The 17779-nt window shown below is 41.5% G+C and overlaps 1 protein-coding gene across 2 annotated transcripts in view; it reads right to left on the bottom strand.

Annotated features, from left to right (window-relative positions):
- Positions 1-17066, bottom strand: part of LOC127638653 (anoctamin-3-like) — a 208802-nt gene extending 191736 nt beyond the window's left edge. For both annotated transcript variants that reach the window (XR_007969884.1, XM_052120275.1), the window contains exon 1: positions 16941-17066. Coding sequence is in view for 1 of the 2 variants with exons in the window: in XM_052120275.1 (XP_051976235.1) it covers positions 16941-17037 (97 nt within the window). In the remaining variant the exon portion in view is untranslated. The remainder of the gene's footprint in view (positions 1-16940) is intronic.
- Between the last annotated feature and the right edge of the window lie 713 nt (positions 17067-17779).

Genomic DNA, 17779 nt, shown 5'->3' with positions numbered 1-17779 from the left:
CCGGAGTAATTGGCACCCGTGGAGCACAGTACAGGGCATATTAGACCCCGCAGTGGGGCTGGCGGCAAACTCCTCCACAGAGTTCGCGAACCATAGGGCTAGGGAGGAAAGACATCCAGGGTCTATGACTTTGTGAACTTGACTGGGAGTAAAAGTGCACGTTTGCACCTCAGGGCAGGGGAAGCGATACACCCGGCCAGCTGTTCCGTATTACCAAATTCTACCTGTTCGTACCTGACAAAACACGGGACGAAACCGGCTCAACTCTGAGATTGTAAAATCTCGCAAATGTGTTGGGTGTAGCCCAGCCCGCTGCTCTGCAGATGTCTGCTAGAAAGGTGCCATTGGCCTGTGCCCACGAGGATTCCACACTCCTAGTAGAGTGTGCTCATATTCCCAAAGGGGCGGGCACGGCCTGAGACTGGTATGCGAGAGCAATGGCATCCACGATCCAATGGGATAGCCTCTGTTTGGAGACAGCGCTCCCTTTCCGCTGTCTGCCAAAGCAGACAAAGAGCTGCTCAGAGTGCCTAAAGCTCTGCATGCGATCCAAATTGGTGCGCAAAGCATGCACAGGGGACAGCAATGACAGGGCTTGGTCTGCCTCCTCCTGGGGCAGCGCTTGCAGGCTCACCACATGATCCCTGAAGGGTAGAAGCCTCTGAAAGTGTTTCAGTGGAACCGTTGTCCTCTGCCTGAATGACTTCAGGCAGTTCAGCACAGACTACGCGTGCTCACTTGTGAGGCTCTGAAGCCCTAGACGGCTGAGGTGCCTGAGGACTAAATACCTGTGCACACACAGCAACTCTCGACAGTGTGCTAGAATCACCCAGTCGTCGAAGTGGTCAAGTATGTGGATACCCACTGTCCTTAACGGGACAAGAGCTGCCTCTGCAACTTTCATGAAGACGTGAGGGGACAGGCCGAAAGGGAGGACCTTGTGCTGATACGCCTGGCCGTCGCAAACTGTAGGAAGAGTTTGTGTCGTGGTAGAACCAAGATGTGAAAGTACGTGCATTTCAGGTCTATCGCCACAAAGCAATCTTGATGCCGGACGCACGTCAAATCTTTATTTTTGCTGCGCCAGCATCTTGAAAGGCTGTGTAAGGCCCGGTTCAGAACTCGCAGGTTCAAGATAGCCTCAACCCACCGCCTTTCTTTGGCACGTTGAAGGGCTGTAGAACCCTTTCCCCACCTTGGCTGGAGATACCGGCTCTAACGCGCCCTTGCGAAGAAGGGTCGTGATCTCCACACGCAGGGTGACGGCATTCGTGCCCTGCACCAAACCGGGGCGGGTGCCTGGCGAACTGAATCGCGTGTCAGATGGTTCTATCCAGCCACTGCGACAGGTTGGAAACGTTAGCCACGCGTCTAAGCTCCGGGCACTAAGGGAAGATCACACCTGTTCGGGGCTGAGGGAAACCTCAAAGCACTTACCTTGCTCTATGAGGCCTAATCCCGACGTGCTGCAGCATCCCGATGCGCTCAACAACCGACCTCACCCTCCTGGTGACGAAGGTCACAGTGCGAGCACTCCAGCAGGCAATGTCCACCTTGGTGGTCCAGGAGCACCACCTCAGAATCAGAATCAGAATCAGCTTTATTGCCAAGTATGCTTACACATACAAGGAATTTGTCTAGGTGACAGGAGCTTCCAGTCAACAACAATACAAACAATAGCAAAAACAGCAGCAAGACATAGGTAATTAAAAACAATAAAAGAACACAAAATAAATAATTATACATATACGCACATACACTCACCTTCATACATACCCACATACACACACGTAGTGCAAATCTAATACAATCTGTATATAAAGAACAAAAAACATTATATTATGTACAGAGCAATGTAAGTAATGGCAGAAGTGGATATGTTGGATAATATAAATTAAAATTAAAATTAAACTGTGTATTGCACATAATTATTGCTCAATGGGGCAATTTAATTGTTCATTAGATGGATGGCCTGAGGGAAAAAACTGTTCCTGTGTCTGACCGGTTCTGGTGTTCAGAGCTCTGAAGCGCCGGCCAGAAGGCAACAGTTCAAAAAGGTAGTGGGCAGGGTGAGTGGGGTCCAGAGTGATTTTACCAGCCTTTTTCCTCACTCTGGAAGTGTATAGTTCTTGAAGGGGGCAGGGGGCAACCAATAATCCTCTCAGCAGACCGAACTGTCCTTTGTAGTCTTCTGATGTCTGATTTCGTAGCTGCACCAAACCAGACAGTTATTGAAGTGCAGAGGACAGACTCAATGACTGCTGAATAGAACTGTTTCAGCAGCACTGGTGGCAGGTTGAACTTCCTCAGCTGGTGAAGGAAGTACAACCTCTGCTGGGCCTTTTTCACAATGGAGTCGATGTGTATCTCCCACTTCAGGTCCTGTGAGATGGTAGTGCCCAGGAACCTGAATGACTCCACTGCTGCCACAGTGCTGTTTAGAATGGTGAGGGGGGACAATGTTGGGGTGTTCCTCCTAAAGTCCACAATCATCTCCACTGTTTTGAGCGTGTTCAGCTCCAGGTTGTTTTGACTGCACCAGAAAGCCAGCCATTCAACCTCCTTTCTATATGCAGACTCATCATCATCTCGGATGAGACCGATGACAGTGGTGTCGTCTGCAAACTTCAGGAGCCTGACAGAGGGGTCCTTGGTGGTGCAGTCATTGGTGTACAGGGAGAAGAGAAGTGGGGAGAGCACACATCCCTGGGGGGCACCAGTGCTGATGGTACAGGTGGTGGAAGTGAATTTTCCCTGCCTCACAAGCTGCTGCCTGTCCGTCAGAAAGCTGGTAATCCACTGACAGGTAGAGGTGGGAACAGGGAGTTGGTTTAACTTAGTCCGGAGTATATCTGGTATGATTGTGTTGAAAGCCGAGCTAAAGGCCACAAAAAGGATCCTTACATATGTCCCCGGTCTGTCCAGATGTTGCAGGATATGATGCAAACCCATGTTGACTGCATCATCCACAGACCTGTTTGCTCGATAAGCAAAATGAAGGGGGTCCAGAAAGGGTCCAGTGATGTCCTTCAGGTGGGCCAACACCAGTCTCTCAAATGACTTCATGACCACAGATGTCAGGGCGACAGGTCTGTAGTCATTAAGTCCTGTGATTTTAGGTTTCTTAGGGACGGGGATAATAACTGAGCGTTTGAAGCAGCATGGGACTTCACACTGCTCCAGTGATCTATTGAAGATCTGAGTGAAGATGGTGGCCAGTTGGTTAGCACAGGAACGAAGGCAAGCTGGTGAGATGCCATCTGGTCCTGGAGCCTTCCTTGTCCTTTGCTTCCGAAAGACACGGCACACATCGTCCTCACAGATCTTGAGTGCAGGTAGTGTAGCAGGAGGGGAGGAGGGGGTTGCAGGAGGTGTTAATGGTTGTGTGAAATGAAGGTCCGAGTGCATGTGGGGTGTGAAATTGGGCCTTTCAAATCTGCAGTAAAACACATTCAGGTCGTCAGCCAGTCGTTGGTCCGCCACAGGGTTGGGGGTAGGAGTCCTGTAATTAGTAAGTTGTTTCAGGCCACTCCACACTGATGCAGGGTCGTTAGCTGAAAACTTGCTTTTCAGCTTCTCAGAGTAGCTTCTTTTAGCCACTCTGATTTCCTTATTCAGTGTGTTCCTGGCCTGATTATACAAGACTCTATCCCTACCCATGTAAGCCTCCTCTTTGGCATGACGAAGCTGTCTGAGTTTCCCTGTGAACCATGGTTTATCATTGTTGAATGACAAAAATGTCCTAGTAGGGATGCACATATCCTCACAGAAACTGATGTATGATGTAACAGTATCTGTGAGCTCGTCCAGGTCTGTAGCTGCAGCTTCAAAAACACTCCAATCAGTGCAGTCAAAGCAGGCTTGTAGTTCCAGCTCTGCTTCAATAGTCCATCTCCTTATAGTCCTTACAACTGGCTTTGTTGATTTTAATTTCTGCCTGTAGGTCGGGAGAAGATGAACCAGACAGTGATCAGAGAGACCCAAAGCTGCACGTGGGACAGAGCGATATGCATCCTTTAATGTTGTATAGCAGTGATCCAATATATTCCTGTCTCTGGTGGGGCATGTAATGTGCTGTCTGTATTTGGGCAGTTTGCGTGTGAGATTTGTTTTGTTAAAGTCCCCAAGAATAATAATTACTGAGTCCGGGTATTGTTGTTCTGTGTCTGAGATTTGATCAGCCAGCTGTTGCAGTGCTAAGTTCCCAGACGCGTTAGGAGGAATGTAAACACTCACCAGAATAAACGAAGAAAACTCCCGCGGCGAGTAGAACGGCTTACAGTTAATAAAGAGCGCTTCCAGATTAGGACAGCACATCCTCTTTAGTGTTGTTTCATCTGTACACCAACTTTCGTTGATGTGAAAGCATGTTCCACCGCCTCTCGTTTTCCCCGTTAACTCCGCGATGTGATCCGCTCTGAACAGCTGGAAGCCCGGCAGATGTAATGCGCTGTCCGGAATGGATTCACTCAGCCAGGTTTCAGTGAAGCACAGTGCAGCAGAGTTTGAAAAGTCCTTATTAGTATGTGTGAGGAGATGTAGTTCGTCCGTTTTGTTGGGAAGAGAGCGGAGATTTGCGAGATGAATGCTCGGCAGCGCTGTGCGAACGCTGCGCTGACGGAGTTTAACCAGCGCGCCAGCTCGTCTCCCTCGCCTGCGTCTCGTAGCGCATCTAAACAACACATCAGCGCCTCCAACTAAAATGTCCAGCAAAACGTCAGAATATTGAAAAACCGGGAAAAGATGATCTGGTATGTATGTGCTGCCGAATGTTCAGCAGTTCATCCCTGGTAAAACTGATTGGTAAAAGATTGCTAAACACAGGACAAACTAACAAAAACAACAAAAGAATTGAAGAGCTCCACACCGAGGCGGCCATCTGCGGCGCCATGTTGTATTAATATACCTGTGGCTGAATCTGGTTGAGATGAGGGTCGCCAACAAAGCCCGCTTTCTCAGAACTTCTTAAACATGTCTAAAGAGTTTATAGTCAAAAAAGAGGTATTCACCATAAACTGCCATTGTAGGACATCAATGAGCACAACATTTTCACAATTTCTCCCTTTGTGTTAAGATAAAGAAAAAATTCATAAAAGATTATAACAACACAGGGGTGAGTAAATAATGATTGAATTTGTATTTTTGGGGGAAATAATCTGAACTGCATTTAAAATCCTGTCATCTGGTAGAGGCCTAAACATCAAAGAGTGTGTTTTCCTTCTCTCTCCCGCTCTATTCATATCACATCTCACCTTCCCAACTGTGAAGTTTTCTTCTCGCCAAAACTTTCTCCCTTACCTGTCTGGGCAAGATCCTGTTTTCATTTACACTGCTGTCCAGTTTAAAGGGATCAGTTCATTAGTTCACACAAAAAATTGAAATGCTGTCATTATTTACAGAATTGTCCCGCGTAATACAGAATCATTCCATATTTAAGCGAAGAAAAATCTCACACTCAAACTGCTGATATATTTTCACAGATGAAGATATAAAACACACACCTTTTGCATGAGTTGGGTGCAATTTGGCCTGTCACAATAATTACGTCATCGACTTATCGTACAATATATGGAAATTACATCGATAATTTTTGCTGACCATTGTGTTTACATGCGTGTTTGTTTACATAATAATGAATGTCACCAACATTTTAACCAGTCATACTGTGTCTGTCCTCTTGTCTGCTCTCTGTGTCTGAGGCGGGTCTCAGGCAGCTCCTCCGCACACACAGAGCGGACAGCGACAGCTGAAGATTACATGTTACTCGAAGCTAATAGGTGTTTTTCCTGATGACTGCATAATTCCAGCCAGAATGTTTGGAAGAATAAGTCCAAATGGACTTTGTGTGGGAACGTTTAAGCTTTAAGCCAAATGAAAGAGGAGAGTCCATTAACGTGAACAAGCCGGTATGTCGACTTTGTTTAAAACAGGGGCAACGGAAAGTGGCAATACAACTAACCTAAATGCTCATCTGAAACATAACCATCCCATCTGGTTTTCTGAGCTGGGAACAAAAACCGAAGTTGGAGATGAAGAGGGGCCTTCCCAACTGAAATATAATAATTTTTTTTCACAATCCAATTCCAATGTCTGAGTATTCTTAAAAATTTTAAGTTCATTGCTCTTTGAAAGGATTTGTTTATCGCAATTATTTCTGGGACAATATATCGTCCAACAAAAGTAGTAATCATGAGAGGTCTAGGTGAGATATGGGCTGTTGGTACATAACACGGACAATACACTTGACACATTAGTCCTATACTGTCTACAAACTGTTGCTCCCAATTTTAAATGAAAAGGGTGTTTGGATTTAGATGGCCAAAAAGAACAAAAAGACAAACACACAAAGGTGTCGGACAGCTGTCCGTAAATCTCTCTCTCTTGCACTGCAGCTTCCAGTCGGCCTTTAACCCTCTCTGAGGCTTGATTAGCCTGATTAGGGGCCGGGTGTGTGGAATCACGACCCGGCCCCGCCCTCCGCCCTGCCACATTCCTCCCTCGTGCTTTCAGGCCCGGGATTGCTATTGTTCAATCCCAGAACAATAGCAAAGAGCCTTGTGAAGATGCTGGAGGATACAGGTAGACAGGTATTTATATCCACAGTAAAACAAGTCCTATATAGACATAACCTGATAGGCTACACAGAAAGGAAGAAGCCACTGCTCCAACACCACCATAAAAAGCCAGACAACAGTTTGCAAGTACACATGGGGACAAAGATCTTACTTTTTGGAGAAATGTCCTCTGGTCTGATGAAACAAACATTGAACTGTTTGGCCATAATGGCCATTGTTATGTTTGGAGGAAAAATGGTGAGGCTTGCAAACCAAAGAACGCAATCACAACCATGAACCATGGGGGTGGCAGCATCATGCTGTGGAGGTGCTTTGCTGCAGGAGGGACTGGTGCACTTCACAAAATAGATCATCACGAGGAAGGAAAATTATGTGAATATATTGAAGCAACATCTCAAGACATCAGCCTGGAAGTTAAAGTTTGGTCGCAAATGGGTCTTTCAAATGGACCCCAAGCATACCTCCAAAGTTGTGGCAAAATGGCTTAAGGAAAATAAAGTCAAGGTACTGGAGTGGCCATTACAAAGCCCTGACCTCAATCCGATATAAAATTTGTGGGCAGTACTGAAAAAGCATGTGAGAGCAAGGAGTTCTACAAACCTGACTCACTTACACCAGTTGTGTCTGGAGGAATGGACCAAAATTCCAGCAAGTTATTGTGGGAAGCTTGTAGAAGGCTACCCAAAAAGTTTGATCTAAGTTAAGCAATTTAAAGGCAATGATACCAAATACTAACAAAGTGTATGTAAACTTCAGATCCACTGGGAATGTGATGAAAGAAATAAAAGCTGAAATAAATTGATCTATCTACAATTATTCTGACATCTACTTTATTTCACATTCTTAAAATAAAGTAGTGATCCTAACTTACCTAAGACAGGGAAAGTTTTCTACGATTAAATGTCAGGAATTGTGTAAGGCTGAGTTTAAATATATTTGGCCAAGGTGTATGAAAACTTCTGATTTCAACTGTATATATATAGCTCCATAAAATTAAAAAATGTACATTTAGAGATTAAATGAGGAAGAGCTTGTTGGAGATAAGGTATATCTCTGTGGTGTGAAACTGACCCTCCACTAAGCAGCTACTGTTGCTAACACTGTCAAGCCTTAGTATTAGCACTTGTTCTGCTGCCAGCAAATATTGAGAGAGAAGCAATCATATTAAATTACTTACTTCAGGAATTTGTTTAATAATAGCTGGATTAACTGTGTACAGAATGGCTGTCATGATTATGAAATTTGGCTGATGATTAATTGTCAAACAAACAGTTCTGGTTATGACGATTAAAGGGTTAGTTCACCCAAAAGTGAAAAATATCCCATAATTTACTCACCCTCAAGCCATCCTAGGTGTATATGAGTTTCTTCTTTCAGCCAAACACAATTGGAGTTATATAAAAAAATATCCTGGCTCTTCCAAGCTTTATAATGGGAGTATATGGTACCTTAGATTTTGAAGCCCACATAACCGCATCCATCCATCATAAAAGTAATCCATACGGATCCAGGGGGTTAATAAAGGCCTTCTGAAGTGAAGCGATGCGTTTTTGTAAAGAAAAATATAATTATTTATAATTTTATAAACTCTAATCACTGGCCTCCGGTAACGGCGGTCCACACCAGTCCGGCGTATGACGTAGGCATAGCGTAGGCTCCAGTGAGAAGTGATGAACGTGGAAGCGCAAAGGATAGAGTAAAAACAAATGCCAGTCACGAATTAGAAGACAACAACAAGGATTTTTAAAGATAAATGTCTGAGGATTTCGATATAAGAGAAGAGGAGATTGATTTTTTGGCCCAGCCCAATTTTTTTGAACCGGAGTACAACAACCAGGAACTCAGGGAGATGAAGGAGGCTGCAGCAGCGGCACAAACAAAATAATCTGGTATTGTAAAATGAATTTATATATTTACATATTTATTTACAAATACATATTTGGACTGGACTTCCTGTTGATGACGGTACGCTGCACGAGAGAGTTTGTTTGTAGCCTGCTTAGGCTGCTTAGCATTGCTTTTTTTTTTATTCTCAAACATTCATCGTTATATTCATCGTTATATCCTTTGTCATTTTACCACGTTTGAGGTTTTTCCGCTTTTCTACTGTTTCATCTGCGTGTATTTTACCTGTTGCTGCTGGCACCTAGCTAGAGTCTGTGTTTGTAGCCTACTAGTTTTTTTTTAGCATCACTTATATATCTGTTTTCAGCCTTTAATCCTTAACATCTGCCATTTTTAAGCACGCATTGGGTTCCCCTCGTATTATTCTCTTATCACGATTCAACTGAGCGCATATTCCACCTGTATCCGCATTCTATTTCTATTGCCATTAAACTGCGTGCATTTTTTCAACACGCACCCGTTTTTTCTCCTCTGCAGTACTCAGATTATTGCATCGATCTCAAAGCACCACTTATCAAGAACAACCAACAACAACAAACAATTTTGTGAGGGATTCACATCAATCTCAAATCCTCACCGCTCTGGAACAACCAACAACAGTGGAGGTCAGTGAGAAAGAGAAGCCGATAGATACTGTTTCAGATGCGAGTAGTACAGAGAGCAACATACACACTCTGGTTCCGGCTGTAGAGCCCCTGCAGCAGGGCATTTGGGTGACGTCTCGGCTGCATACTCACTCAGCAAAGAGACACCGCTCTTCCGTTCCTGTTAGGGATTCCAATCGATTCTCCCCACTCAGTGATACACCCACTGAGAATCATGTTGAAAGAGCTCTTGTTATTGGCGATTCTATTGTAAGGAACGTGGAAATAGAGACTCCAGCCACTATTTTTAATTGCATTTCGGGGGCCAGATCATCTGACATCAAATCAAATTTACAAGTGCTGGCTAATGCTAAACTTTCTAAAATTGTTATCCATGTCGGCACTAATGATGTCCAGCTTCGCCAGTCGGAGATCACTAAAGATAATGTTAAAGAGGTGTGCGACTTTGTGTGTGTGCGAGTTTTTGGGGTAGACCTGCTAAAGAGAGACAGACTCCATCCCTCCAGGGAAGGTGCCGCTCTCCTCTCTAGTAATTTGGCTCATAGTCTTAATAATGATAGTATTTGACTAACTGGGGCCCAGGTCAGGAAGCAGACAAACTGGTTAATCTGAACGCCTGCTAGCTGCCTTGAGACGTCACACAGGTCACATAAACTACAGCACATAGAGACAGTATCATCTAGATATCTCAGTGACCGTGTCTGTTCCCCGAACTACCAAACACAATACCCTCACTAAACCATTTAGAAAATGTTTTGATTAAAAAGGTCAAACTTTAAAAAACAAACAAATTAAAAATACACCTCATATAAAAATAGGGCTACTAAACATTAGATCTCTTTCTACCAAAGCACTAATTGTTAATGAAATGATTACAGATCATAGAATGGATGCAATCTGTTTGACTGAAACCTGTCTTAAACCAGATGAATATATTAGTTTAAATGAATCTACTCCCCCAGGTTGACTCCTCCAACATGAGCCTCGTCTGAAGGGTCGAGGAGGTGGTGTTGCTACAATTTACAGTAAAGTTTTTGTTGTTACTCAGAGGAAAGGGATATAAATGTAAGTCTTTTGAACTAACAATGCTTAATGTGACACCGTCAGATATAAATAAATCTCTGTCATCTTTTCTCCTTGCTACAATGTGTAGATCACCCGGGCCTTATTCTGATTTCCTTGGTGAATTTACAAATGTTTTATCAGACCTTGTAGCTTTAATTGTTGGTGACTTCAACATTCACATTGGGATTAGCATTTATCGATATTCTCAACTCTCTTGGAGTCAGACAAAAGGTAACATGACCATCTTATCGTCATAATCATATGCTAGATTTAATTATGTCATATGGATTTGATGTTGATAATACAGAAAATCTGCAGCAGAGCGATGACATCTCAGATCATTACCTCGTCTCTTGTATGCTGCAATCAGCTAATGTTACTCAATCTACACCACGCTATCATTCAGGTAGAAATATTCTTTCGACCACTAAAGATAGCTTCACTAATAATCTTCCAGATCTATCTCATATACTCTATAAACCCCAAAGCCCAGAAGAACTTGATGAAATAACAAAAAATATAAATGCAGTCTTCTCTAGCACTATTGATATTGTCGCCCCACTTCGATTAAAGAAAATTAAAGAAATAAGCCCTGCACCATGTTTCAATGATCACACTCATGCTCTCAAGAGAGCAGCTCGGAAAATGGAGCGCATGTGGAAAAATACAAAATTAGAAGTATTTTGTGGTGCATGGAAGGATAGTGTCTGTAGATGCAGACAGGCACTAAAAGATGCCAGGTCAGCATATTTTAGTAAACTCATAGAAAATAACCACAACAATCCTAGATGTTTATTCAGTACTGTGGCTAAATTGGTTAGGAATAAAGCCTCAACAGAACCAGATATTATGTCGCAGCACAAGAATAATGACTTCATGAATTTCTTTACAGATAGATTTAAATAATCAGATAAATAAAATTTGAATCATGCAAATCATCTGTCATAGCACCTCAGAAAACAGTGTCTAATAACTTCTCACTAGCAACTTCAATACTTCTGTCATAGGTCATGAAGGGCTAACAAAACATGTATATATAATATCGAAACATCAGTCAAAACATGTTTGTTAGATCGTATACCAACTAAGCTCTTAAAAGAGGTATCTCCTGTAATTTCAGGACCTCTTCTTAATATTATTAACTCCTCGCTATGCTTAGGACATGTCCCAGGAAACTTTAAAATAGCAGTTATCAAACCGCTTATTAAGAAGCCACAACTTGATCCTGGAGAACTGGCTTATTATAGACAGATTTCAAATCTCCCGTTTATGTCAAAAATACTAGAAAAGGTAGTAACATCCCAAATATGTTCATTTCTACAGATAATAGTATACACTAAGAATTTCAGTCAGGATTTAGGCCTCATCACAGTACAGAGACTGCACTTATCAGAGTTACAAATGACTTGCTCTTATCATCTGATCGCAGCTGCATTTCTCTTCTAGTGCTTTTAGATCTTAGTGCTGCATTTGACACGATAGATCAAAACATTCTCTTGAATAAGCTGGAGAATTATGTTGGCATTTGTGGAGTTGCATTAGCATGGTTTAGGTCATATTTAGCAGACCGCTACCACTTTGTCTATGTAAATGAGGAATTGTGAAACCAAAAAAAGTAAAATATGGAGTGCCACAGGGATCAGATTTAGGGCCTCTTCTTTTCTCCATGTATTTTCTCCTGGGAGATATTATCAGGAATCGTGGAATGAGTTTCCACTGCTATGCCGACGATACACAACTTTATATTTCTTCAAAACCTGATGAGATTTCACAATTCTCTAAATTAGCAGAGTGCATCAATGAAATAAATGATTGGATGGCCAGAAATGTCCTTCTACTCAATTCTTACAAAACAGAGGTAATAATTATTGGACCAAAAATCTCTAAAAATAAGACACTACAATATAATTTGACTCTGGATGGATGCACTTTTACATCATCATCAACAGCGAAGAACTTAGGTGTTATATTTGATACCAATCTGTCCTTTGAAAATCAAATTACCAATGTTTGTAGAACAGCATTCTTCCACCTAAGAAATATTGCTAAATTAAGGCACATGCTCTCTGTTGCTGATGCCGAAAATCGAATTAATGCATTCATGACCTCAAGACTAGATTATTGTAATGCATTACTGGGAGGATGTCCAGCTAAATCAATCAATAAACTTCAGTTGGTTCAAAATGCAGCAGCCAGAGTGCTAACTTTATCATCGTTACATTGGCTACCTGTTAAATTCCGTATTCATTTTAAAATTCTGTTAACTACGTACTAAGCTTTGAATGGTCTAGCTCCGCAGTACTTAAGTGACCTTCTACCACGCTATATTCCATCACGTTCATTACGATCGCAAAATTCTGTCCTGTTAATAGTTCCTAGAATATCAAAATCCACAAAAGGAGGAAGATCCTTTTAATATTTGGCTCCTAAACTATGGAATAGTCTCCCAAACACTGTTCGAGATGCAGACACACTCCCTCAGTTTAAGTCTAGACTAAAGACTCATCTATTTAGCCAGGCATACACCTTATATATCCTCCAACCCACAATTAGGCTGCTTTAGTTTAGTCTGCCGGAACCAGAAACATTAATCATGATTTATAACTCTGCAATAAATTGAATGGCATCTATGCTTATATTATTTTATTTGTTTCCCTGTCTCAACCTCGGGACTCCTATCCTGAGGTCAAAAGAACCGGCTGAATCCAGCACCATTCCTGCTTCGTATTGGACTCCACTGCTACGTGTCGCTGAATGATGATGATGACTAAATGCAGCCGGTGCCAGCCAAACATCACTTCAGTCTATTATGATGGACTTCAGAGGATGAACTGATGCCAACTCCAACCATAAGACATGGGATACTTCATATGCCATTGGCTGAACCTTGGATTTAGGATGGACAATACCGTGATTGAACTGCGTTTCACATCTCTGCCTGCATCACCTCGGTCTATTGATGGACTACAATCTTGAAATGGAATGCACAGACTAACAATTGCCAACAAAAGCCTTCATCTGGGGTTATTAATATAATTATTATTTAATTACTTATTTTAAACACTATTAACAATCATATTTTTTCCAATTACACAATGATGATTCATCGACATTATAGACATTACAGTCTTATCGTCTGTTAATGCTGATATTCTGTAAAGCTGCTTTGAAACTATGTGTGTTGTGAAAGGCGCTATACAAATAAAATTGACTTGACTTGAGACATCCTTGTGCTTTCGGGCAATGTGAGATTTCAAAAGGAATCTTTGCTAAATCTCAGAGTCTCTCCACTGCCTTTCGATTTCTTCTCTTTTCTCGTTCTTAGCTTTTATTTGTATTTTTAATTTTATGAAGGTAAAATAGTGCCTTAATGATCTGCATGCGCAGAGAAAGATTTGTAAAATCTTTAGTAGAACAAGTCGTTCACTGACAGCCACACAGTCTCTGTATTGTAAACCTAATGTGATGATGCGTGGAAATAGGAGAATGCAGACGGGGGTGTGGATCCAAGTGCGGCCTTTATTATAAGAAAACAGAATAAACAGAACACAGGAACAAAAGAAAGTCCTCAATGGGAAAAGGCAAACTAAATACTAGGGGATACGGAGGGCGGAGAACGAGAGGGTAACCTCGAACGGACAGACAACAGGGTAACCTTGAGCGGGCTGACAGACAGGCAGGCAGGCAGGCAGGCAGGCAGGAAACACGAAGAGAGTCGAACCATACACGGGCGGAGACATGGAACATCAACGATCGACAGGTGAAGGAGAAAACAGCGGGGTTTAAATGGACAGACACGGTGATAACAAAATGACGAACAGGTGCGGACAATAAAGCTGTGACGGGCCGGAAAGGACGGGAAGAAGGGAAGTGTAGTTTTTCACAGAGACAGTGAAAACACGGAGTGGACAACAAGGGAGTGTGACGTGGACGTGACTAGTGATGGGTGAAACAGAAAACACGGTACAGACAACAAGGGATCGTGACACAGAACGTGATAAGTGAAAACGGAGAACACGGGACGGACAACACGGGATCATAACACCTAAGTTACTTAATACTTCTTAATACTACTCCCAACCGCAGTTTGAGGTGCATTATTATTGCCCTTACAGTTACACAAAGTGTTTCTGGTCACTAATTTTAGCTTCTATATTTCTTGCAATTCATAACTTTGTGAATATTTCTGTCATGATGTTTTTTCCCATCCCACTGAATCTGGTAATAAAGAGTAATGTTTTAAACTTTGTATGACATTTATCTTCTCGTTAGAAAATATCATAGAGCTATAAGGAAACCCCATATTATTTACTCGTTTAGCGAGTTGATTTTAAATCAGAATCAGAATCAGAATCAGCTTTATTGCCAAGTAGCCTATGCTTACACATACAAGGAATTTGTCTTGGTGACAGGAGCTTCCAATCAACAACAATACAAACAATACCAAAAACAGCAGCAAGACATAGGTAATTAAAAATAAAAAAGAACACAAAATAAATAATTATACATATACGTACATACACTCACCTTCATACATACCCACATACACACACGTAGTGCAAATCTAATACAATCTGTTATATAAAGAACAAAAACCTGTATATTATGTACAGAGCAATGTAAGTAATGGCAGAAGTGGATATGTTGGATAATATAAATTAAAATTAAAATTAAATTGTGTATTGCACATAATTATTGCTCAATGGGGCAATTTAATTGTTCATTAGATGGATGGCCTGAGGGAAAAAACTGTTCCTGTGTCTGACGGTTCTGGTGTTCAGAGCTCTGAAGCGCCGGCCAGAAGGCAACAGTTCAAAAAGGTAGTGGGCAGGGTGAGTGATTTTACCAGCCTTTTTCCTCACTCTGGAAGTGTATAGTTCTTGAAGGGGTGGCAGGGGGCAACCAATAATCCTCTCAGCAGACCGAACTGAGAGGATATAATATAAACTCTCATTTATATTTTCTTCATGATGCATCTCCTTGTTGTATTATTCATTTATTTATTCTTATGTTCTTGTTGGGAATAGCTCCAAATCAGGCATACATTGTTTATTAACTAATTTTACACTTGGGATAAAATATCACGTCAACTCTTCCTGCATGAAATATCTGAAAAGAATTAATCATAACAATTCTTATGATTTTATCATTTATTGCCATGCTGACATGTATTGATCACGATACAAACAACTGCAACACACTGACTGTGAGCTGTAAAAAAAAACATAATGAAAAATGACCAGTAATTGTTACTTGTGAATGAGTGCTGAGCCTGGAGACTCCGATTCAAACTCCGAAGACTGACTCGGGAGGTGAACTAATTCTGTTTCCTGTAGAGCCTATGTCACAAGATGAATGAAATGACATGGAAAAAAGATTTGTTCATTTTACTGAACGAGACTCAAAGATCCAAGTCAGTAAAATGATCAGATCCCATCACTAGTAAGCATGAAAGAAAGGAAGTCAGAAGAATACTGTACATACCAAATCACATAAGAACTGTTATTATAGTTGCAGCCCGAAGCATTTACCAGTGTTTCCATTGATCATGGTATAAATAATGGGGGGTGAGGTATACTTGCTTGTTTTGATTACTACTACTACTTACTTATAATAGTAGTTCCATTTTTATATATGTTCTGTGACCTCAACTAGTTGTGTTTACATTGAACCCATCCTGAAAAGAAGTGTAATCATAAGTGTTTGTGTTGCTGTGATTTAATTTCTCAAGATAAGAATCAAACACATTCATCAAAAAGAAGTGTAATTTATGCCACTAATATAACAGTGCACTAAGGTAGCTTCCCCTTCCATCCCAAAGTGTTCTACTAAAACATGGACAGTTGCCTTTTCTTTTTCATCTCACGGTAATCAAATAATCACTTTATTCGAATCACCCTGAGAGTAGCGATTTTCCACACAGTGCAATTTAATGAAGAAAATGACCACTTAGAGTGTGTCGACCCCATGGACCAAGATGGAGGTGGATCAATGAAAGTGTTTCCCATAACCGGAGTCATGATGCCAGTATCAATGATGTAATGAGAACACCAAAAATACATTCATGAAAATCAGCTTGAGCTGTTAAACAGAAGAACATTCATTGCAGCACAAACAAAGCTGATTCAAATGCCTTAAATCGGCAAAGAGGTATTGTATCCTAAAATTATTGAAAATCACAGATCAGAACACTACACCGGTCTCTTTCTGGAATGGGAATCACCCTCCTTTTAAGTGGTTGTCAGAGAGATACAAATCCTGGAAATAATTTAAATATACAAAATATTATAAAAACATAAACTACAACTATGGAAAAAACATATATGCTATATATTATTTTACTTAAATTAAATAAGATAAATAAAAAGTATAATAAATAAAATAAAAAGTATTCTTATTTAATCCCATTAGGATTAGTTCCATATTATGATAGAAATTCCATTATCAGTCCTTTAGAATTATTTTACAATTCGACAGTGGGTATTATTAAATAATAGATGTTGCTTTCTAAAAGCCTTCAAAACTTCTATGATAAACATTTCAGTCCGTCTAATCTAAATGCGATGGAATAGAATAGATTTAGCGCTCGTGATCTAGTCGGGTAAAGGATATTATAAACCAATGGCATCCAGTAGAAAACTGTTATGCGCCAAACACATTTATCATAAAGTTGACCATATCACAGACATGATCTCCAAACAGGGACATGAACTGCAGCTGCCCAGAGCCGTACTTCTCCCCAAACACTCGTTATCACGCACAAACATCAGCAAAAACAGCGCTCACTGACCCTTCAGCTGCTTGAAGGACTGTATGGATCCAGAGTGATGCACCATGGTGGCTCCCGATAGAGATCCGCGTTTACAGCAGAGGATGAAGGCATACATGGGAAAGTATGGAGCAATCGCGTAGGTGTCTCTCCTCTGCGCAAACCAGCACCTGTCTATCCTCGCGCTCCAACATCCGGGACTGTTGTCATGGTTACGTTCTGTAAGAGGGAGGATGTATGGATGGACACACTTCAGGGGATCGGAGATGGAACGAGCCGCGGGGGCTGTGCTCTTTTATTTTTTTATTGTAGGGCCACACGGACGTCTCGCGAATGTTTTTAAGAAGCTATGTGGAAATAAATTTTTTTTTTACTTTAAATGCGTGTCGAGACGGATGCGTTCGGTTCCTCCACGTTGGTCTCCGTCTGTTTTTATTTATTTATGGTTTTTATATTTTTATTTAATATCTACACATGCACAGGATAAGCGGTTGACGATGGATGGATGGATGGATCTACACATGCGTCACACGTCTTTGACAGTTGCTTCGCGTCTCGCATCACAAGAGTAGCGTTTTTAAAGAAATCGCGTCAAGTTAAAAACTAGTTTAAAGGGTAACTAAACACCTGCTCAGAGTCTGACTCCACCCACTAGAAATATTTGAAAATGCTGGAAAAGTGGGCAGACCCCAGGGTTTAGTTACCCTTTAACTTTAAAATGCCTGTCGATACGCGTGTGTTCTGTTCCTGCGCGTCGCGATCCGTCTGCCTTGTTTTGTTATTGCAGGCATAAACCGTTGCATATCGCGCCATGCGGGTTTCGTTTTTAAGACTACGTCAAGTTTAAAAATAGTTTAACT

The sequence above is a fragment of the Xyrauchen texanus genome, chromosome 46 (genome assembly GCF_025860055.1).
Source record: "Xyrauchen texanus isolate HMW12.3.18 chromosome 46, RBS_HiC_50CHRs, whole genome shotgun sequence".
In the NCBI taxonomy this organism is placed as follows: domain Eukaryota; kingdom Metazoa; phylum Chordata; class Actinopteri; order Cypriniformes; family Catostomidae; genus Xyrauchen; species Xyrauchen texanus.
The sequence above is the reverse complement of the archived record's forward strand: the minus strand, read 5'-3'. Positions and strand labels throughout refer to the sequence as shown.